This window comes from Crocodylus siamensis, chromosome 15 (genome assembly GCF_052110815.1).
Source record: "Crocodylus siamensis isolate JL-2025a chromosome 15, ASM5211081v1, whole genome shotgun sequence".
In the NCBI taxonomy this organism is placed as follows: Eukaryota; Metazoa; Chordata; order Crocodylia; family Crocodylidae; genus Crocodylus; species Crocodylus siamensis.
Window position 1 is genome coordinate 4,765,949 of NC_143409.1, and position 22,542 is coordinate 4,788,490.

The window sequence follows — 22,542 nt, forward strand, 5'->3', positions numbered from 1 at the left end:
ATACTTCCATTGGTTAACAGCTTAGACCAAAGCAGACTAAAAACTTGCAACTTTTGGAGCCATGACCTGAACCAGCTATGAGAAGACATGCAGGGAGAAAAAAAAAGCAAACCTACAAGGAGAAAGCAAATTTTCAAAACCAAAAAGTATCTCTATTTCTTGTTCACTTGTTTTCACTGTTATTGTAAATGTATTTTCTAATGAGTACCTGTTTTACATGTTTCATGGTGAAAAAATGGCTAGAATCTCTGTCAGCTTAGAAACAAAAAGGAAAATAAGAATTTTAATGATTTCCTGAAATCCCTCACAAATGTGTAGGAAAAGACTGCAGGATATTAAAATCAGAGAGGAACATCAAATAGGAAGATCCAGCATTATGGCTGCAGTGCTCATTTGCCACAACTATTTGCAATAAAATTGGAAGTGTCAGCTTGCATTTTCATTATGTACAGGGTTTTTTTGAGAGAGAGAGAATCCATTTAAATGTAAAAAACTGAAAATGAAATACTAACTGTGTCAAAGGGAAGAGGTTCTCATGTTTAAATTGAAGGAAGACTGTACAGCTGACCAAGATTTCAAGCATATGGTGAAGTTTCTGAACACGATGAATTTGTTCCTGCAGACCTACTGATGAGGAAATGAAGTAGTCCTGGAGAGAAAAATACATACTTCAGAACAAATGAACTAGCAATCTTTCTTCAAGGTCACTCTTGTGGTCAGTTAGGCCAAAACTTTACTAGTTGGTGCCTAGTGCCCTGCACATAGGAGTATTACCAACTACATAATCTTTTAAGCTCAGATATACGTTGACATTTTATCCACACAGCAACTTTAATTTTAAAAGACAACATTTCCATGGTCAAGAATGTGAATATGAATGAATATATTAAAAAAAAAAGAATTTTAGGTCTGTCGTATTTTGACAGTACTCACTGCAAACACATATCAAACACCAAGTCAGAGTACTAACTTCTGAAAAAAGACGATCGTTAGCTATGTTAGAATTAATTTAGAAGGCATGGCAAGGTGGCACCTTAGAGATTAACTTGTTTGGAAAGACAAGCTTTTTCAGGAGACCAGCCACTTTGTCAGATGCTATATTACATTGTAGACTGTCATCTATAAAAACTTATGTCTCTCCAAACAAGTCAATCTCTAAGGTGCCACCTTCCCCTACCTTCTGGCTAACTTCTGAAAAGTGTCAGACAACATCTTCAGGGGTACTGTAATTCACAGGCAGCTAATTCCTATCACCAGCATCAACTGTTTTGAAGCCTGCATCTCCACAGCCAAATTTTAAAAAAAGTCTTCCCTATTACTGAAGAAAAATTAAGAGCCACAGCCACTCAGTTGAGAAGTAAATCCAAACTCGGGGACAAATCCCTATATAAACCTGGGGATAGTTCTGTTATATTTTTCAAGAGATAGCAGCACTTAGTTTATGACACTCAAGGTTGACACACAAACTTTGATCTAAATTCTTTTTACTCTCCTCCTCACCACAGCTAAAGAAAAATAAGCAAGTCTTTATAACTAAAGTTTATAAAGGTATTTACAAGGTTAAGAGCTAGGTATTATTGCAGAATACATATTATGGTATAGAAAAAAATGTTTTAGGAATTTGGAGAGAAACATTAATTTAAACAAGAATATGTCAAGTATGTTGCTTCCCAAATAAAAGATTTGCGAGTATCTCACCAGGTAGGTTAATGTTGCAAGTTCCTGTCCTGTAAAACAAATATAAATGCTTAAAAAATGAAAAACCCACAAACAAAAACATGTTATACTTCAGACAAATAGTTGCATGGGAAGCCACTGAGGGAGCACTTGAATCTCCACACCTCTTTGTATTTTCTGCTCTAAGTACCAAAAGAAACACTGACTGGAAGTACCTCCCACAAAAAAGACCATGTTTGCCTCAAAAATTCAGAGCGGTAACAGAAGTGGGGTGTATCAGATGTCAGGACCAGTTAGGCCACCATAACTATTCAATGTTATCCATGTTTTAAGAACCACAGAAGTAGCAGCAGCAGAAAGAGAGGTAGGGGACTTAGGGAGAATGACTGCAGGCAACCTGACAGTGAGGTAGAGATTTGGGAAAGAAAAGTGGGTTAATAGAGAAGTCCTGATGAAAAATAAGAATAAGTGACAACAAATAAGGAAACAAAAACACATAATGAAGAAACAAAGAAAGGAAATGGGATGGAAAAGAAAACTGCAACTCAATTAAAGTAACTTTTTTTTTTTTAGAAATAATCTTACATTAGCTTTTTTTTCAAGGTGTTATTTATGAATGACTTACACTTAAAAAAATATATTGTCAGTATTCTTATCTGTCTCTCCTCCCTCCTGCAATCCCTTTTTAAACTAAGGAGATAGAGGCCATTATATGCAAAAACAAAACAAAAAACAGCTCTGTAAACAGAAAACTGCTGTTCTACTCCAACGTCTACACCAGATTTTTTCAGAGTAAAAATGGATCAAAAAGGAAAACTTACAGCCTACTTATATAAAACATAGCTATTTTGAGAGGCTTTAATTTTTTCTACTTAAGAGAAAGACTATACTTCAAATGGAAAGAAATGATTTTTATAGAGTAGATATTATTAAGATCAAGGTGACTGATCATCAGAGAAGTTAACATTAACAAAAATCTAAAAGGTGATGAATTGTTTGGAAAAAAATGATCTTTTCCTGTAAGTTTTCAGCTAGCTCCTGAAACCGCACACTTACCTATGAAACAACTGATGTAATCTTTTTTCATTTTGTCCAGACCAATCTCTAGAAGCATTTTAATTGGAGTGATACCAGTGAGGGAAATAGCCTCCATTGTTCCATGGTAAGACTGTTGAATCAATTTGCTTAGTAAACTGCTACTCCCTTGATGAATCTAAAAAATAAGACTTTTTTGTTTCATCTATAATATTACAAGAAATGTACAATATAGGATACCATGAAGACAGGACCAAATAGTGAACAATTTAATAACCAAACTCTACATTATTTGTGAACTTTTCCTCATTTCTACAGTAATTATATCATGCTTTTAGCATGCAACCCAATACACATTTTCCATGAAAATGTAATCATGCAGCACATACTTACCCATGGCTGTATCTCACCACATTTGAGGGATTTTATGATTGTTGTGAAGCACTCTACCAAGTCTTGATAGGAAGTGACACCTTAAGGGAAAAAAGAAGGTATTTTTGTATCTTATTTATAATGGTTACAAAAACATCTGTGTATTTAGCTCACTGAAAATACTGGTCAGAACATGCCAAGCAGCTTCAAAACCCCCATAGCTTTGCTGCTAGGAATAGACTAAAAATAATTTAAATGCATGTTAAATGAACCAAAAGGTCTACCACTGCACCATAAAGTTGTCAAACAGTCACCATGAACAGGTTACCCAGTAGTCCTCTATGGATAACAACCCTATTCAAGGCCCAAAAAGCCAACAGTAAAAGGAATTCTGCTTATGGCTAGCATAACAGTACGTAAGGAGAGAGGTAATTTCTCAGCTAAATCCCAGACTATGTCAAGCCTTTCAAATTCTAGTTAAGGCAACAGATCGAAGTGCACAGTAGAGCTGTGCGAGGCTTCGGACAGAGCTTTGGATCCAAAGAAGCTTTGGATGCTTCGGGGTCTGAAGCAGCACACCTGGGTCAAAGCGCTCGCCGTGTTAGGCTTCGGAGCTGCCTTGGAGATCCAGCCATAGGGTATAATGAGGAAACAATAAAATATCTATAACTTTGTTTTCTGTCTGATTTGGATGAAATTTTCAGGGGTGGTAGACTCTGCTGAGAGCATGAAGCCTGCCAAGTTTCAAGTTCAGTGCAGGGGCCTGGGGGGAACTTCACCCCAAATTCTTGAAAGCAAAACTCCTGTCACATCCATGTGTTACAACACAAGGAGATCAAAACTGCAGGGCTTGTAGCTCTTGCTGAGGTCACAAAGCCTGCCAAGTTTTAAGAAGATCGGTACAGGGGTTTGGGGAACTGCCCCTCAAGCTGTGGACAAGCAAACCTCGTGCCATGGGTAACACTGCGTGTGTTAAGGCACAGTGGGGTGAAAACTGCAGGGATGGTGGCCCCTGCTGTGGCCACGATGCCTGACAGCTGCCGAAGAGATTGTTACAGTGGGGTTCTGGAGCCCCACACCCCAAGCTGGCAAAACTCATGACGCGTGGTTGTGGGACTGACCGTGTCTGTCTTGGGGCCTGGGAGACACTACTGCAGGCCTGGCTGTTAAGCTACTGTGTTACCAGTTACCAATCAATCAAGACCAGCTCAATACACAGGACCTAGCAAGTGTAGCTAGTTAATTGCCATCAATTAGCACCTACAAAACCAGGCTAAGAAGAAAGAATCAATACAATCAACTGCCCCTATGTCACAAGTTTTGTCTATCAGCAGCTAGGGGTGCAGGGCCCCAGAACCCCCCGTACCGATCTTCTTGACAGCTGGCAGACACTGTGGCCACAGCAGGGGCCACCATCCCTGGAGCTTTCAACCTGCTGCGCCTTAACACGGTGTCACCCATGGCACGAGTTTTGCTTGTCCGCAGCTTGACGTAAAGTTCCCCCCAAACCCCTGCACCAATCTCCTTGAAACTTGGCAGACTTTGTGGCCTCAGTAAGAGCTACCTCCCCTGCACTTTGACCCCCCTGTGGTGTAACATATAGATGTGACAGGAGTTTTGCTTTCAAGAATTTGGGGTACAATTCCCCCCAAACCCCTGCACCAATCTTCTTGAAACTTGGCAGGCTCCATGGCCTCACCAGGGGCCACCACCCCTGCAGTTTTCACACACCCCGCCCGCCCCGGTGGTGTAACACACAGCCATGACATGAGTTTGGCTTTCAATAATTTGGGGTACAGTTCCCCCCAAACCCCTACACCAATCTTCTTGAAACTTGACAGGTTTCATTCTCTCAGCAGACACTACCACCCTGCATGTTTCATTCAAATCAGACAAAAAACAACAAAGTTATAGATATTTCATTGATTCCCCCATTATACCCTATGGCCGGATCTCTGAGGTGGCTCCGTAGCTTCAGAGCCACTTCGGCTGGATCGAGGTGGAAACCTGGCCTGGACTTCCAGGTCGGATCACTGCCATCCCAAGCAACCAGATCCGAAGCCAGATCGGATCACTGCCGGCTTGCGCAGGCCTAGTGAACAGTTTACAGATGCTCTGTAGAAGCTACTATACCCTCTTCATTGTCTGATATAAGAAACAAATATTTGTATTATGCACCAGAAGAGGTCTTCAGGTGATGATACTGTTTGAGTACAGCATGTTGATGTAGAAAACTTTTCCAGTCATCTTTTGATGTTATCAAGGCATTGATTACGTGGCAATATCCACATGGGAAAGAAATGGCCACACTATCGAAGTCAGCCTCACAAGTGAAAATGCCACTTCTATGCCATTACTCTCACATGATATTCCAAAAGTAATACTGGATATTATTAGTATGACTTCATGACTGCAAATAGGTTTTCAGAAACTCTTATCTACTTTGAATAAATTCCTGAAACACAGTAAGATGTATTAGATAAAGAACTATACCGATTATAAAAATGACAGTGAATTTGGCAAAATAAAAATACATACCAGAAATTTTACAATTCATCAGCCTTTCCTAAAGCATAGTTTAAAGGATGCCATCTTTGATGAAACACTCTCCTTTTAAAAAATAACTACTGTGAAGAGTCAATAAGTCTTTAAAGCTTGGGAAAAATGTTACATCCATCTCCCCAAATAAAAGCAAATACAAAAAATGTACAAATTTACAGAACAGTGGGAGAAACAGCAATACACTTACTCCTTCTCATTTTGCACCACAATTGTTCAGCAAAATCTAGGTCACCTCGCTCACTAAAGAGTGATTTTATTGAACTGTCCACTGCAGCAGTGTCACATTTGACTTTCTGAAAAAGAGGTGTACAAAAAAACTACTGCAAAAGAAAAGCTTAACATTTCTTAACATTCAACAGTCCATATAAATCCATATTCTCTCCAACAAGCTAGTCTAATTACAAGATTTCCTCTTCTTCTCCATCCCACGCAGTAGTTCTACAAACTGATATTTCATAGTCATAATATGTTTTTAAGTCTTAAATTAGGGATTAGCTACTGTCCTAACATTTAAAAAAAGGCTAGTTCCCAGCCACAAGAACAAGATGAATATCAGAGGAAGCGTTTTGAGTCAGCGCAAAGTAGGGTTTGACTAGACTGTTTATGCAGGATGAGTAAAAACAGTCTTGGTCTCCCTCGAGCCTGTCCTTCTGCCATACCTTATGATAAGCTGTATTAGTGTAACTATAAAATAATAGCATAACTGCTGCAGTGATGAAAGCAGAGAAGCACTGGTACTGAATGCCCCACCTGCTGCAGAGAATTTACAGATGATACGCATTTTATTTTTCAGCGAGAGTGTTGTTTTTCGTATATATATCTTGCAATTCTACTCTAAGCAACTGGTTGTTTTCCTATACTCTTGATCTAGGACAAAAGTGTATGGCTTTGTTGGTATACAGTCATATTTTACCACAGTCTTCAGAATAAAATGGAAAATGCACTTATTTGACTGAAGTCTTCTATGATACGAAAAAAGTCTGGACTATTTGTGGGTTTGAAGGAAAAGAGACTTAAGCTATTAGTATCCTCAGAAAGGACTTCAAAACATGGCCTGAATTTCTTTAATGTATTAAAATAATAGCACGAAGCGTGACAGAGAACTATATGTGTCGTACCTCTTTCATTCTCCCCACTGAACCAGAACTAGCAAAGACAGACAGGCAGTAGCGTAAGTATGGGCAGGTGAGAGGGGCATCAAAATTGTCCGCCATCCCCAGCAGCAAGAGCAGCCCCACATAATATTGCTCTTGCATCAAGGACTGGTGCACACACACCAAGCTGCTGCTGCTTTAAGAACAAGAACGGGGATGGGAAAAGCATGTGACAGTAGCAGCAGTGGAGACAACAGAACCAGTAGCAGTGGCAGTAACAGCAGCTCCCTCCAGGGACTGTACTAGATAGGACTCTTGCACCTCCTACCCCCACCTCACAACAGGATGTACATAGACTACAAGCCATTTTTGTCATGTTACTGCAGAAAGGCCCCAGTGAAGTCACATGTGATATTATTAAACTGTCAAAAAGGTCAAAGGTGGAGTTGGGGTGAGGGGCAAGGATCCGTGTTGGTAATATTTTTTAGGGGTGTGCGAAGCGGGCCGTATTCAATTTGGATTTGATCCAAATCAAGGCCAGTGATTTGATTCGTTGATTTGGAGAATCAGCGATTCAGCCATAGACACAGCTTTAAATGTTTTTTTCTACATTCCTCATGATAGCAGGCAGCTCGTGAATGCTGCGATGGTGGGGTGGATGGAGCATCCCACAGGAGCATGGGAAACCCCACCACGTGCTTGGTGGTGAACCCAGAAGTGGACCAGAAGTCCTTCCAGGCCACTTCTGAGTTCACCAGGGACCATGCTGCCCCCCTACCCCCCATGCCTCCCTGGCTCTATGATCAACTGTGGGAGGACCCCAGGTGCCCCCCACAACCCAGCAAGCATCAGTTGCCAAGTTGGGGGGAGCACAGGAGGGTCCGGAAGTGCTTCTAGTCCACTTCTGGGTCTGCTGCCAAGCGTGCTAGAGAGTGCCCCGTGCTTCTAGGGATGCTTCATCCTCCTCAGCATCACCGCACTCACAAGCTGCTCCTGGTACTTTGAGGCAGTAGAAAAAAAAAGTAAAGCTGTGTCTATGCCTGAATCATGGAATCTCTCCAAATCGATCTGGAGGGTTCTGATTCGATTCGGAGAGATTAAAGGGTCTCCTGATTCTATTCGGATTTGGCAATTCGGCTACCAAATTGGGAATCTCTGCTGAATTGAATCGGGGACCAAAGCTTTGCACAGCCCTAATATTTTTTATTGGACCAACTGTTAGGAGGGATACAGACAAGCCCTTCTTCACATCTGAATGGCTTCCTGCAAGAAGGTACCAGCAACATAAGACTGGAGGCAAGAGAAGGCAGTCAGGGAAGGTTAAAATGATGCAATCCCAATGGAGAGACTGAAAGAAGGAAAAAAGGAAAGCAAACCCAATTGGTTTCCATCCCTCAGAGCTGTCAGATGTCCACCGAATAAGATCACAATTAGCTTTTAATGTTGGTTGTAATGGCTAAAAAAAAAAGGAGTGGAAGAAACACGTAAAAGACAGAAGGATATTTTTCAGAAGGTACATGTGACATTTTCCACTGAAATGAAATACCAAACTGTCATGTCGGTCTTTGAAAATCTCTTCCATTGTCATTACTTAGCAGAAATAGCAAGACACCTCAGTATGCATAGATAAATAACTCTACCATTTCAGACTAGTATGATGACACTGAAAAAATGAAGAAGTGAAGTTGGCTGAAAATTCCACGTACCTCAGGATCATTTTTAATTACTGCAGTATTAAAAACATCCAGCTTATTCTTTAAATCTAGAGCAGGGGGAAAAGATTGCAAAATTGAAATTTTGTACAGCTGAACAACTTAAACCCCTGATATGCAATAGTACAATAAAATTAACACACAGTATCCAATTATCACACAACTTTGTAATTTCTTCTCTGAGTTTCCATAATTTAAAAAGGGTTACTTAGATTCATTTGGATTGTGAAGGGCTTCTTCCTGGGGTTGTGAAAAAATCCTCCCCTTCTCTTTTGTGTCCAAGTATTTATATGTTTTACATTTTATAATACTGCTGTGGGTAACCCACCCTTCCTAGGAAAAAAAAGCTAGGTTTTTTTATGTTGAGAAACATCACAAAAATTCTGCATTTAAATTATTCCTGTTCTCAACTATTACGCTGCTTAATAGCAGGATGTGTTAGACTATTTTCATACTGTCCTTGTTAGATAAGTTTCTATTTGAGGGTCCCTTTTTAACAATACAGTTTAATTTGTTTTCTCACCTATAGGCACAACTTGTTAATAACTATCCTCTAGTCACTAAAGGTAAGTATAGGCAGTCAGAAAGTCTGAGGCTGAATTGATTCAATTTTCACAGGTTAGTTGAAGCTGTGTTGATTGAACAGACTGTCACTTTTGATTTTGGAAATGCAGCCATATGCCTGTAGTGACCCAGGCCAGAAGCTAGGGTGCACTAGAGTACACCTCCCTGCTCAGCTGGAGCAGACAGCTTGGGCCAAGGAAAAACCATCCACCCTGTGAAGAGAGGTTTGTCAGGGGGGTGCAAAGCATCCTCAGATGCTGGAGGACTGTGAGTTAACTTGAATCTAGAGGGGATCTGGGTCAGAAGTTCAACAAACAGATGTAACCTAAATCAGTTCAGTCTGATACCACATCCAACCAGGTTTATCTTAAACTCATTTCAGCCATTTTGAAAGTGGTTTATGTGCACTGAACTTCTGTTGTGTTACAGATTGGAACTGGTTTCCTATCACTTATACTATTTTGTGTGTAATTTCTGTCTCTAGCCTAAGGGTGAAAAAAAATGTTCTTACTGGTTAAGTGTTCCACCTAGGAGAAATCTTACAAACTTTGCATTCTCCTATGCCTGAAGAAGGGTGTGTGCCTGAAAGCTTGCAAATAAAGAATTTTTTTTTTCAAATATCTAGTTAGTCTAATAAAAGATATCACCTCTGCTATGAGTTCTGATTCCTACTGTTTAATCCACATTTCTGGTTTGCTGAAATACACATTCATTCTTTTAGGATTAGAGGACAGGCTTTAACATTGAAATTACCTACAAATTAGCATACAGTCTAAAATAAGACAGGCTACATACACACACAGAGATTATAGCTACCTTTTTTAAACAGAGAAACAAAGAAACAAATAATGTCTACATGCATCATGTGTGCGTAATTATATATAAATAACACACAAATTATATACAGATACACACACACACAAAAATAAAAACATATCCCTCTTAAAGAGTTATTTGTACATAATTTCAGTATTATACTAGAAGACTCCCCCTGCACCTATGTTTTAGATCCAGTGTCTGTTATCTATGTTTATGAAAACTTTAGAGCAGGGGTCGGCAACCCCCGGCATGCGTGCCAAGCATGGCAAGCGAGGCCATTTTGCTCGGCACGCCACCACCAGCCACAGCTCCGGGTAGCTCCTGCCAACTACACAGCCTGGGCTGCTCCCATGTGGCGGCTAGGAAGCTGCAAGCCCTGCTGCAAGCTGGGCTCCGTGGTTGGCAGCAGCTACCCAGATCCGGGGCTGGGTGCAGCAGGCCAGCTGCGAACAGCTGTGCCAGGCTCCAGCATCAGCTCTGTACTGGTGTGTCCACATGTGCCTCAGAGCGGGTGGTGGGAGGGGCCTGAAGCAGTGCAACCCTGGTCTCTCCCCCACTCCCAGCACAGAGGCAATGGTGGGGCTCCGGAGCCTGGCACAGCTGATGGTAGTCAGCCTGGGCTCTGGGCAGCTGCAGAAAGCAGCGGCAGGATGCGAACAGCTGTGCTGGGCTCCACAGCTCCGGCATCAGCTCCATGCTGGTGGTGACTGCACATGCACCTTGGAGCAGACAGCGGGAGGGCTGCACTGTCTCAGGGCCAGGCCCTATTCCCACTGTCTGCTCTGAGGAGCACACGCAGTCACTGCCAGCATGGAGCTGATGCCGGAGCTGGCTCCCCAGGGAAGCACAGGGGCTCTAGCAGGCCCAAGGCATTGTTGGGTTGGACTTTGCCCAGTGGCCCAACAGCCCAGCTCTGTGCACCCATGCATCTGGTTCTGTGTGTGCACACATGTGTCTGGTTCTGGATGTGTGTGTGCATGTGTCTGTTCTGGTTCTCTGTGTTTGTGCACATGTGGTTCTGTGTGTGTGTGTGGTTTACTGTGCGCATGTGTATGTGCCTGGTTCTCTCTCTACTCTCCTTTCTCTCTTTCTTCTTTTTTCTCTCTCTTTCTCTCTCTCCTCTTTCTCTTTTTTCTCTTTTTTTTCTCTCACTGCAACATCCTTAACAAAAAAAGTACAGAACAAAGGCAACACTTACGATTATTAAATATACTAATATGCAGTGCATCCTGCTATGTACTCCCCCCCACCCACAATTTTGTTTTTCTGGCATGTTGGCACTCCGGCACCTTCCAAGGTAGACATTGTGAGTTTTTAGGCACTCTGGCCAAAAAATGTTGCCTACCCTTGCTTTAGATTTTCTAACAAGATGCTTTTGTGCTTGCTGGTCATAATTCAGTTAGGCACTAAAAAAAAAAATTATCACAGCATCCAAAAAAATCAGTCACTTTTGAAAAGTATCAGCTATGATGTTTGTGTTCCTTCTGAACTCTCAATCTGTCAGTTTTTTTTAGAAACAGTTCCTATTTTTATTTGATTTTCCCTCCTACTCTCCACAAAGGTAGAAAGACTACTGTACATTCACCAGAAGTGTTAGGTATATGGAGTAAGTCAGTAGCCTATTTCTGGAATACTTTTTATGAACCACAGCGCATTACAAGTTAGCACTTCCAATTCTAATAACTTATGTGGAATTTCAAGCCTCTTTCCATTTCTTTTCAACAAAAAAAAGTCATTACAAGATTTACTTTCCTCTTTACAACCTCACCCAATCATAGCTTCTCATATTAAACAAATACCATCCAGGAGTTCCTGCACAAGTTCAACAGGTGATTCAGCTTCTAAAGGCTCTGGCCACTCAGTCACACCAGTCTTCATGCCTTCAGCCAAAACCTAGCAGCATAAAAATTTCAGAGTAACTAACTTAGTTTGTTTTGCATATAGCATACAATACAAAAATGAACATAAATGTATCAACGAAATTAAGAGCTGTATGAAACTTCTACCATCAAGAATTTGAGATGCAACCTTGAATTTGGGATGCATCAACAATCTGGCACAAAATCCTATCAGACTAACACTGAATTATAAATTTCTGAGATTTCTTGACTAGAGTGCTTGATTCCACATTCCTAAAGTTGCAGGAAAATGTTTGCAATTTGCATGCTTATATCATTTCCAAAAACCTTCTAAATAGCTCTGAAATTCCATACAAAATAGGCAACTGAAGCATGAAGAGTTCATTCCTGATATACAGACAACCACAATTATTTGAAATGAGGATCTCATGTATTTACTTACCAGGAGAAACTGCAGTTCTCTATATAGCTGGTATATAGGACTCCTGGGATCTCCCAATGCCAGCCTGATATTCTGAAAATTTGGAAATGCCATGTCAGACCCTGACTTTGAAATTAAAGTTTGCTAAAACCCCAGCTGATGGAATTTAGATTAACAGAATTTAATACTGACGTTATAAACATACCTTTCTGCTAATGTAGTAATTGAATAAATAATGTAACCACTAAAAATCAGCTTAATTTCTGTGCTCTGCAATACTCATTAGAAACAATGACAGGAATGTTGCACTTTGTAACAGGAAACCCTCATCCTGTTATTGGGAAAAGGCTTGGGGACAGACAGGACCTGCAAAGGTCTTTAAGGAGAGAGTTTCTATGGCTTAGAGAGGGGGAACTGCGAGCAGAGACAGGAAATGGGATGCAGGAATACAGGAAATGGAGACAGGGTTTCCACAGTCACTAGTGGCCCTACAGCAGGTGCAGTAAACCCAAGCAGGGCAGAACTGCCCAATGAAAGAACTCTGGGTATGACAGGGCGAGCTGGCCAGAAGGGGCGGGGCTTAGGAGAGGACAGTGAGGAAAGCGCTATTATGCAGGTGGAGAAGCCTCTTTTTCTTTTGCCTTCTTTAAGTTTACCCCGTGGTGGGACAATTCTGAGTTCCATCTGATTTTGGCTTTGTAGGTCCCCAGAAGGACTGGGTTTTCTCTTCCTTTTTTTACCCTGACTCTATACATTAGAGATGACTACCACCAAAGGAGGACTGGGTGGAAGTCCAGGTTCTGCGTGTACAGAGGACAAAACAGGGGCAGGCTAAAGCCAAGAGGCCAGAGTCTGTGTCCTAAATGCAAGACAGGGGCAGGCTAAAGGCTGAGGAAGCCAGAGCCTACACCCCAAAGGCAAGACAGGGGCGGGCTAATGGCTAAGATGGCCAGAGCTTGAGCCTTGACAGAGTGAAGCATGACTGAGGAGAAGCCAGGGCTGAGAAGCTGGGCCAGAGCCAGTGGATCAAGGCATAGAAGTCCCCAGCTAAGGCAACCAGCAGGCCAAAGCCAAGAGGGCTGAAGCTCATACAAGCTTATGTCTGGATCAAAAGTAACATCTGCGAGGCATGGAGAGTACCCTGAAGAGCCAGAGTCATGTGGCTGCCAGAGAGCATCAGGGCCACCCCGATGAGTGGACCCAGAGCCCGTACCAAGCTTACCAATGTTGCTGTCGAAGTGAGAGGAGGCATCTGCAGAATCTTGTCCACAGTATTCCATGAAATATCAACATATATATTACCCTCGGATTCTACAATAGTGTCTTCCAATGCAGTAGATCTCATGAGCTCATACTGAGCAAAGCCTTTGGTGGTCACCTATAATAAATATATTTTTAAACATATTTATTAAATCAAGTCTCACTATGCTCAAAAGCTATTTTCACCAGAAAAGCTGTATCACACAGTTTGCAAAAAAATTCTGAAATGCTCGAACTGAATAGATCTGGGCAGAGTTCCAAACAATATGAAACATCTTTAAAAGAATTTTAAAAATAAAATTTGCCTTGTGTCAGACAAACAATGCAGGTGTTCCATAGGTTAGATGCTGCACATCTTTCTTGGTTCCTGAATAAGCAGGACTCTCCCCTAGACTGAGACCAAGTTATGAACACCAACTACAAAACTTCTTAAAAACCTCCCCAAAAATGCACAAATACAATCATCTAACTTGTATTTATAAACAGAAATACACAACATTGAAGAGCAGAACAGCAGGAAAAACCCACCACAGATGAGTGATGCCTGATTTTGTGCACTTTTTTGAGTTCTTCTAGAGTTGCAAAACAGGTTTTATCAGCTATAGGACCTTGAAAAGGAAAAGAGACTTTTTCAGAAAAAATGTTAACCACAACTTGAATGTCATGCTTAAATAGTGACACTGTTCTTCAGAACGCTATGATCTTTCTTGCTTTCATACAATCAATAACAAAAAAGAACAATGACATTTAAATATATATAGTAAGCTTCAGTTACCACAGCACAATAGCATAAATGGAAGCAATTTAACTTCTTTAAGAAGTCAGCATGTTAGCCATGGCTGAGCACAGACCTGCATAAGAATTGATTATATTGATTTCATGGTAAGAACTGGATTTGTTTGGCAATACCTTTTACTGGACCAATTACATGTTTGCATCTATAGCTTATAGCTTTATACAGGTTTATACAGTTTTTCTATTTGCTGATCCAATATTCTCTGGACCATCAGAGTTATACTAGCATTCCTTTGATTTCACTTTAAACTTAAAACAAACTTTAAAGTTTGTTTGTTTTTTAAACACCACTTGTCCTAAATGGAAGATTTTCTTTTTTATTGTAAATGAAAATTTGAATCACGGAGCAAGAGTGATCAGATGTCATGGAAAAATACAACAGTCCCAGTCATAATACTCTGTCATTCCGTCAGACTCCCCTTACTTAACTTTGTATATATCATTATAGCTAGGAGAACCTTACCATTACATGCAACTGTATGGAGATTGATTCCTGTGATTTTGTTCCCAGTTTTGAGAGGTTCAGCTCCTAGCCAATAGGTGTGTTCAGGATCAGATCCATCACATCTTACCCACAGGGGAGGAAGCACAATTGGGTTGCTTATTTTCAAATGGGTCATGAATGGATTTTGCGTGATTGTATACAGTGAAATCAGCTGCCTAGATATAAAAAATAGAAAAGAAAAAACATTAGCAGGAAAGCACTCATTCTATCCTTTTCTAGACCCTGAAATAGAGCTAAATAGTAACAGTGATATATTAATCTCAGTGTATTTTACAAAAATGGTCAGTCTTGCTATTCTCATTTTATAGGTAGGAAAAAAGAGACACAGAAGTGGAAAGTAAATAATAAAACATTTCATTAAAGAATTACAAACACATTCTTTATTTAAGATGCATCACATACAAGTTTAACAAAGTTCTTGTTCTTTTAAACCCATTAAAATCAGTTAGACCTTTGAAAATTCAGCTTTTCAAATTAAATCAAACTTGTTATCTTTCATTAATAATTTTTTAAAAATGCAGCCACTTTATCTTGGAAAAGTGACCACTACTTTGAGCTGAAGTTATACATCCAGAAAATATTTACATTCTAAACCTACACAGTAGTCGCCCCATGTGACTTAATGAGACTGGTCAAAAACACATTTGAAAGAGTAGGACTTTAGTATATCTTATCTTCAAAGAATATTTCCAGTGGGTATGAATCTCCCTCCTTTTTTTAGTTTTTACAAATAAATATAATCATCTCCCCATTAGTATAGAGACACCAAGAAGTTGTTGATTTTATGGGGTCAGACAAAGTATTCTGGATTTGATCTAACATGCAAAAAATGTAAAGAGAAAGGAAATTCTTCTTTAATGCCTATACAGAGAACAAGTCACTCCAGCACAAAAGGGCCAACATGTATTTACAGCCCCAAACTTTTTCAGTATTGAGCTACACAGTCTTTAACTCAAGCTGTTAAGTCATATAATAACTACAACCCACTTTGTCTACACCAGGATTTTACTTTAGGTTAATAGCACATCTTTCTTTTCTAATGAAGATGAGATCATTATGTTTTTATCACTAATAAGGAGTCTTTCCGTCAATTTTAGTGTTCTCTTCCTGGCTCATGCTTTTGACAGGCAGTTTTGGGGTTTTTTTAATAATGGTGAAGATAACACGAAAATATGAGAAACTTAGATATTTCCTTACTTATCTTACAATCCAACTGAAATACATATTTGTGCACAGAATTCAAACTGTTTTCCAAATTCCTATGATTTGTTTATTTTCTATAAATGAGTTATATTACACTGCACCAGAACGTACTCCCATCTTGAATGGTGTGAGCTCTTTCTAAGCAAAATGACAGTTTTATGGAAACTTACTTTGCTCTTGTAACAGAAACAGCAACTGGTCCACAACTACTGAGTTGCGAAAGCTCAGAAAGATCAGCAGTGCTTATTTGAGGCACTTTATTTTGATCAGTTTCTTCATGTCCCTTCAAAGAAATACACATGTAGGTCTAAAGATTAGAGTATATTTGAACATATTTCCGGAGAAGTTGAGAAGTCTAGATTTAAATAAACCAACGCTTACAATTTTCTCCATAATGAATATCATACTACTCCCGTTCCAGAAACTTTCAACAGGACTTTTACAACCCTCACCAATAAAACGTACTTGGACATCACTCTGACAAAAGAAAAGAAAAACTTTGTTAACGTGCTGCATTTGGGTCACATTCAGGAGACACTTTTATATTAAAAGACTGCATTACACTATAAAATATTTTTTTCTCCAGTTACAACCATGAATTAATCCAGGCTTTTTTCACCTCGAGAGAAAATAGCAAAACTTCATCTCAAATGCAAAATACCTCACCATGAGCACATGATGTCTGTACTCTAATTCATATTTTATACTGATTTCTAGAAAGAAAGTTTAATTTGATCCATAAAAGCCACAAGGCATGGGACCCGAGAGAATAACCTCTTCTTACGGAATATTCTTGCAATTGCAGTCTGTGGTAATATTAAGCTGGAAACCCCTTGGCAAAAGGGCTACTCCTAAGAATTGCTCCATAAAGGGACAGCATACTTGGGAATTAATTCCTAGAGGACAAATTCCCAAATACCAAAAGCAATTCTTTTCTCAAGGTGTGCAGCATATTAGACTTTCTTGCTCAGGCTCTTGAGTGTGAATGAAAAAAGGAACCTAAAAAGACTGGTTTTGCATTATGGCAGGGTACTGTACAATTTGTCTAGTCAGTTATTTATATTACTATTTTGTTTTAAACATCAAACTTGCCGTGATCCAACGATTACATTCTTTCCTCCTACACACTTGTTTTTGTTATAAAATTTAAAACAATCATCTATAGAGCTTTAGAATTTTTTAAAATAAGATAAAAGTACTTACCTCAAAGGGAAATGGATCTTTGAGAATACCTTGCTTTCCTTCAGTATAAATTCTGAAAAATAAATGATATATTTACTTTTTTCCTACCCAAATACTACATTCATCTGTAAAAGCCAAAATAAGCCTCAAATATCAGTGCAATATATTGGACACTGTTACCTTCTATATATGACAAAGACCACTCAGTTTGAAGTGTCATCTTTGAAGCTGATATTCTCTGCAACTTTTTAAATCAGTAGGTTTAGCTAATTTAAGAACCTCCAAAGTTTCACATTTAACTCCTGCCAGTCTCCCTGACTATTTCTGTGGTTTCACAATCATAGCCCCTGGATCCTGCAGACCCCTACTAGAGTTAACGGTTCTCCAGTTTGGAAAATCTAGACAATGTATTTCCATTCTTTCAAAATGTTTTTCTTTGTCTTATTGTACACAAGATACAAACAAAGCAGCAATATAACAATAAATAAATAAATAGATGACAGGTGAATTCAACAAACAAAATATAAAAAAAATCCTATTATTCACCAATCTCTCAGCTACATTAAATTTAAGCATTACTTGCAATGACAGCAAGTAACTGTTCAGATGGAAGAACAGTATTTGACAGATAGCACCCCTTTAAACGCTCATCTTGAAAGATCCCAATGCACTTTACAGGCGGTATACCTACATATCACTGAGCTACACCTGGAAGGCAAAAGCAAAAGTACTAAGTAGCTAAATGGGTGATCTTTGTTAATGATCAAAACAGGTTTCAGATCTCATCCAAAATGCCAAGGCATCTGAACAGAGAAAAAACAGCACTCATTCTATTCAGGGTCTCCTTCCACACCCATTTGTGTTATCAGAACATCTAAAATATTATCTTAGGTAATTTATTTGATATTACAAGATGCCAGTCGGATAGGATGCAGATCCTAAAATACAGTAGAAGACTGCAAACATCCTATTAGGCCTCCCTAAGACTTGTGCTTTTGGACCCACTGTAACTATGATTGCTATTTAACTTGAGTGAACTAATGCAAGTGTACCTCCTAATGTGTAACCTGTGTCACAGGGTACTCAACATTTCTTTTTTGTGAGACCCTGCTCGATGGGCAGTCTGCTCAGCTCTTGCCCACCATGCCTTGATGTTAGTTATTATACAGACTGTGGACAGCTGCCCTGGTCTTATTACAATGACCACCCAGACTGTAGTCCCAGCCTTCCAGGCCAATTCCATGGCTCCGTACCTTCCCTATACCAAGTCCCATGCCTTGCAGATGGCATCCTTACTGATGTTCTACCACTTGCTGATGCAGCCCCTCTTTGAGCCTTCTGACCCCTTGGCCTCTCTTAGCCCCACTCCAGGTCTCAGACCTCTTGGTCTCTCCCCACAGCCCCTTCCTGGGCTGCCAGACCCCTCGGTCCCCCTCTCAGCCCCACTTGGGTTTCCAGACCCCTTGGTCCCTCCTCTGGCTGCTCTCTGAGCTCTCACACCTTTCAATCTCGCACAACCACGCCCTGGGCTACCAGGCTCATTGGTCTCTCTCTTGGCCCCTCTCCAGGCCACCAGCACCTTTTTGCCCTCTTCTCCTGGACCCTTTTAATTTTCCACTTTCCTGGCCACTCTCCAAGCCCTCGGACCCCTCTGGTCCTGCACTCTATCCCCCGGCCCCTTGCTGGGCCACTGAACCCACGTGGTCCTGGTTTTCCTTGCCAACTGCTTTTCTGTTGGGCTGTGCTCCCCTAGCCTTCCCCCTCCATAGGGTAACCCACAAAGCAGTGGGAGCTGAGGTTTTCTGGTGCTCCATCCTTGCCTTTCCCTTCAGCAGCCCATGCGTGGCATTTCATGGAGACCACCCCACTACAGGCAGCCTCACCACACTAACCAGCCCCAGTAGGGCAAAGTTTCAGGTCCTACCCAGGACCAGTCTTCAGGCCTATCTGATCTTACTTGTCCCTTTCTGGGCTCCGCTTAGATCTCCTATGCCTCTTCTGAGCTGCTAACCACCAGGACCCCTGGCCCTGGCTACATCTGCCATCCGAGGCCTCCATCTCTGGCCCCCAGATCACTCTCAGACGACCCCTTTCCTCGACTGCTCCCCCTCAGATGACCTAGCACCAGCCATCATCATACTGGGCTGCATGCCCCTTGACCCTTTCCTCTCAGCTACAGCCGCATAAGGACCATCCAGCCTCTCCTGGGCTCTGGCCCCATCTCATGCCCATCAAGAACTCCAGGCTTTCCCGGCTCTGGCAGTCTCTATTTCACCCTTCGGCTCCTCCTGGGCCTTGTCCCCAAAGAGGCCAGTTGAAATTCCCAGGGTCAGTCCTCTGGCTGTGAGACCTCTCATCTCTGTGGGTCCACCCTCTTGGGCCCCTCCATAGATTGCTCCCTCTCTCTGGGCATGCCAAGAGCCCTCCATAGGTCTTCCCCAACACAGCCCCTTACCTTCTGGGCTCATCCAGACCCCTCAATAGCCACCCCACTCACTGGGTCCCCCCAAACCCTTCACTAGGTCTCCCAAAGATCCAGCCCCTCACTCAGGGCTCACCTGGCCCCTGTGCACTCAGCCCCTTTCTCAGGGCTCTGGACCCCCACACTGAGTCCCCCAGGAACCTCCTCCATCCCCTTAGTTCCTACACAAACCTCCAGATGTTTTCCTCCTTGCTGGCACTGAGGAGCACCAGCCTTCCTGCTGACTGATGTTCCCTCACCAGCTCCCAAGATGTTACTGCCAGCCCAGCAGCCTTGCCTGCCAGCCCCCATGTGTCAGCTGACTCTAATTAGCGTGTAGAGCTGGCGGTGATCCACGGTATGGAAATAGACTGGCTTCATGTCCTCCAGCCTGCTCAGGTGGTGAGGACAGTGCTGCAGGGCCTGCTGTGACAAATGCCCCATAATGAGTTCCAGTGGGCTGGGGGACATGGGGGTGGGGGAGAGGCAGGACTGCCCTCATGCAGATCCTGATGGATGTAAATGAGGGCAGTGGCAGGCAGGGCAGCCGTAACCTCCTGGAGTAAGTAGCAGGGCGCATGCAATGGGGACACCTCCATGCACCAGGTCAGCACAGCAGGATCTGCCCAGCCCTGCTTGGCATAGTCCAGAAGGTCCTTGATACAAGTGATGGGGGCCAGGACTATCCCCTGGTGCACCTAGGGTACCTCTATTGCTGGCACCACCAGCTGTGGATTTCTCAGCAGGGGCTCAGCGATGCGGTCAGCACCCTGGGCAACCATCCCTGGGAACACGGAGGTGGAAACCAGCCTCCAGGCCCTGAAGAGGTCCTGGTAGAAACCCCCACGGGGGAAGCCCTCACAGGTGGAAGAGCTGCTAGTCCTATCGGAACCCCTGAAGGCGGTGGAGGAAGGCGTGACCTAAGTGGCTCCATACCGTGTGGCTACCAGCACCATAGAGGAGTCTCTGCAGGGCCTGGACGGTTTGGATAGGGATGATCTTGCCTCAGGCAGACAGATGAACCCGATGACCTCTGGAGGTCCCTTCCAGTCTGACTTCTCTATATTTTTTGGGGGAAGGGGCATCTGTAGCTATTGGTCATGGGAGTGAGAGGCACGGCATCTGAACCAGACCTTAAATGCAAGAACTGAAAGAGGAACAGTGGGAAAATCCCCTGTTCAGACCCAGTTCACTCTCCCTCTCTGCATCTGCTCTCTGCTGCTTTGTGACATAGGGCCTTTGGGTTCAACAGCTTTTCTAGGTTTCTCCTAAAAGGCTCAACCACTCAACCCATGCACAGTGTGGCCGTGATGCTTCAGGGTGTACACCACGTCCACAACTAGGGATCTACAGAAATCACACTTGAAGTGCACTGTGCAACCGCTCCTTTAATCTTCTTCTTTTCACCGCACTGATTGGGGAAGGGCCCCCAGCAGCCCCACTGCTTGCCGCTTGCTCCTGATCAGCTGAGAGGCAAAAGCCACAGTTTTGAATATGCCATGGTTTTTGCCTTCCAGCTGATCAGCAGTGAGCGGCAGGGCTGCCGGGGCCCCTCTGCCAATCAGTGGAAGGAGGCAAAAACCTCGGCATATTTAAAACCGCCATTTTGGCCTCCAGGCCAATCAGGAGCAAGCAGCAAGGCCACTGGGCCCCTCCACTAATCGATGGCGGGAGAGGCCTGCGGAAAAAGGATCAAGATTAATGGAGCCATTGTACAGCATGCTATTCAGGTCAGAGGTGGAAAATTATTTTTGGCTTAATGAGTTTTGGTGAGTTGTCAAGGGCTGCAAGGGTAGCTCTGCCCTTGACAGGTGCCCTGCCCCCGGTCACCATCTTGGGGCTCGAAGTCCTGCTCTTAACCCCTGACCTTTGCCACCACAAGTCCCTCCCCTTGCCCCCAAAAGCACTCCTTTTGGGAAGAGGGGCTTGCCATCTTGGAACTAGAAAAAAAACTAAATCACATACTAAAAATCAAACATGTATTATAACATATTTTATTCCAAAAGATATTTTTGTCCTTATTCACCTGTGTTTGTGTAGTGTATGTAGAGGTGATCGCAAAATAGCTCAAAATAACGTCTTACTCCTGTAAGTTGTGTGCAGAGGAGGGTTGGGAGACTGGAGGCCTGTGTGTGGGGAATGCCATGTGGGTATGTGGGGGGTGTTGTGTGTGGAAGGGGGTGCTCTGTGATTGTGTTGGGGGGTGGGGGCTCAGCGTGGGCTGTGATTGTGTGTGGAGGGGAAGGCTGTCTGGAAGCGGGGTGTACGTAGGGGGTGGTTGGCTGTGATTGTGTGTGGAAGGGGACAACTGGGGGAGTGCAAATGTGTGTGGGGGGGAGAATGCATGTGGAAGGGGGGTGGGTATAGGGGGGTGTGAGCGTGCGGGCTGTGATTGTGTGCCGAAGGAGGTTGGGTGTGGGGGAAGGGGGGTGGGGTGCGCACGGGACATGCGCGTGCGGCTGTGAGCTGCCCCGCGAGGCCCCGGCCTGTGGAGGCTGCTGGCGGCGGACCGCGGCCCCGGGGTCTCCCCTGCGCCTTCCGCCGGCGACCGGAGACCCCGGCCCGCCCGCCATTGCTATGGAAGTCAATGGCCCCCGCGGCGGCGGCGGCCCGCCCCAGCGTGCGCAAGCTCGTGGGGCCGCCGCCGCCGCCACCCCCCGGCCGGGACACACGCACAGACTCACCGCAAGAGGCGGTCGTACAGGCCGGTGGCCGAGCTGTGCCTGAGCGCAGCCGCCATTGCCTCCTCATCCGAACCGCGCGCCTTCCCGCCCCGCCGGAACTACACCCGCGCCGCGCACCCGGCGGGAGAAAAACATCTTTTTTCTTTGTTTGACACAGCTCCGCGCAGCGCACTCCTTTGCAGCGACTCCGCGCAGAGCCGCTTTTTTAAAAAAACACATTTTTATTACAAGTCTTTTCAGCCTCTACCGCCTCCTGCAGAATCCCTCCGCCGACAAAATAGTCCCCATGCTACCGCGGCCCTAAGAGGCGCGGGAGGCGGCGCTACCGGGAATAACT

The 22,542-nt window shown here is 43.2% G+C and overlaps 1 protein-coding gene across 3 annotated transcripts in view; it reads right to left on the reverse strand.

Annotated features, from left to right (window-relative positions):
* Positions 1 to 22,423, reverse strand: part of ZWILCH (zwilch kinetochore protein) — a 30,178-nt gene extending 7,755 nt beyond the window's left edge. For all 3 annotated transcript variants that reach the window (XM_090030163.1, XM_090030162.1, XM_090030164.1), the window contains exons 1-15: positions 22,206 to 22,423; positions 17,082 to 17,133; positions 16,260 to 16,355; positions 16,049 to 16,161; positions 14,634 to 14,830; positions 13,904 to 13,983; positions 13,338 to 13,493; positions 12,137 to 12,208; positions 11,635 to 11,728; positions 8,447 to 8,502; positions 5,834 to 5,939; positions 3,106 to 3,185; positions 2,734 to 2,890; positions 1,699 to 1,727; positions 513 to 649 (exon numbers count right to left, since the gene is read on the reverse strand). In XM_090030163.1, the coding sequence (XP_089886289.1) occupies positions 513 to 649; positions 1,699 to 1,727; positions 2,734 to 2,890; positions 3,106 to 3,185; positions 5,834 to 5,939; positions 8,447 to 8,502; positions 11,635 to 11,728; positions 12,137 to 12,208; positions 13,338 to 13,493; positions 13,904 to 13,983; positions 14,634 to 14,830; positions 16,049 to 16,161; positions 16,260 to 16,355; positions 17,082 to 17,133; positions 22,206 to 22,261 (1,481 nt within the window). In that variant the 5' untranslated portion in view covers positions 22,262 to 22,423. The remainder of the gene's footprint in view (positions 1 to 512; positions 650 to 1,698; positions 1,728 to 2,733; positions 2,891 to 3,105; positions 3,186 to 5,833; positions 5,940 to 8,446; positions 8,503 to 11,634; positions 11,729 to 12,136; positions 12,209 to 13,337; positions 13,494 to 13,903; positions 13,984 to 14,633; positions 14,831 to 16,048; positions 16,162 to 16,259; positions 16,356 to 17,081; positions 17,134 to 22,205) is intronic.
* Positions 22,424 to 22,542: the final 119 nt, after the last annotated feature.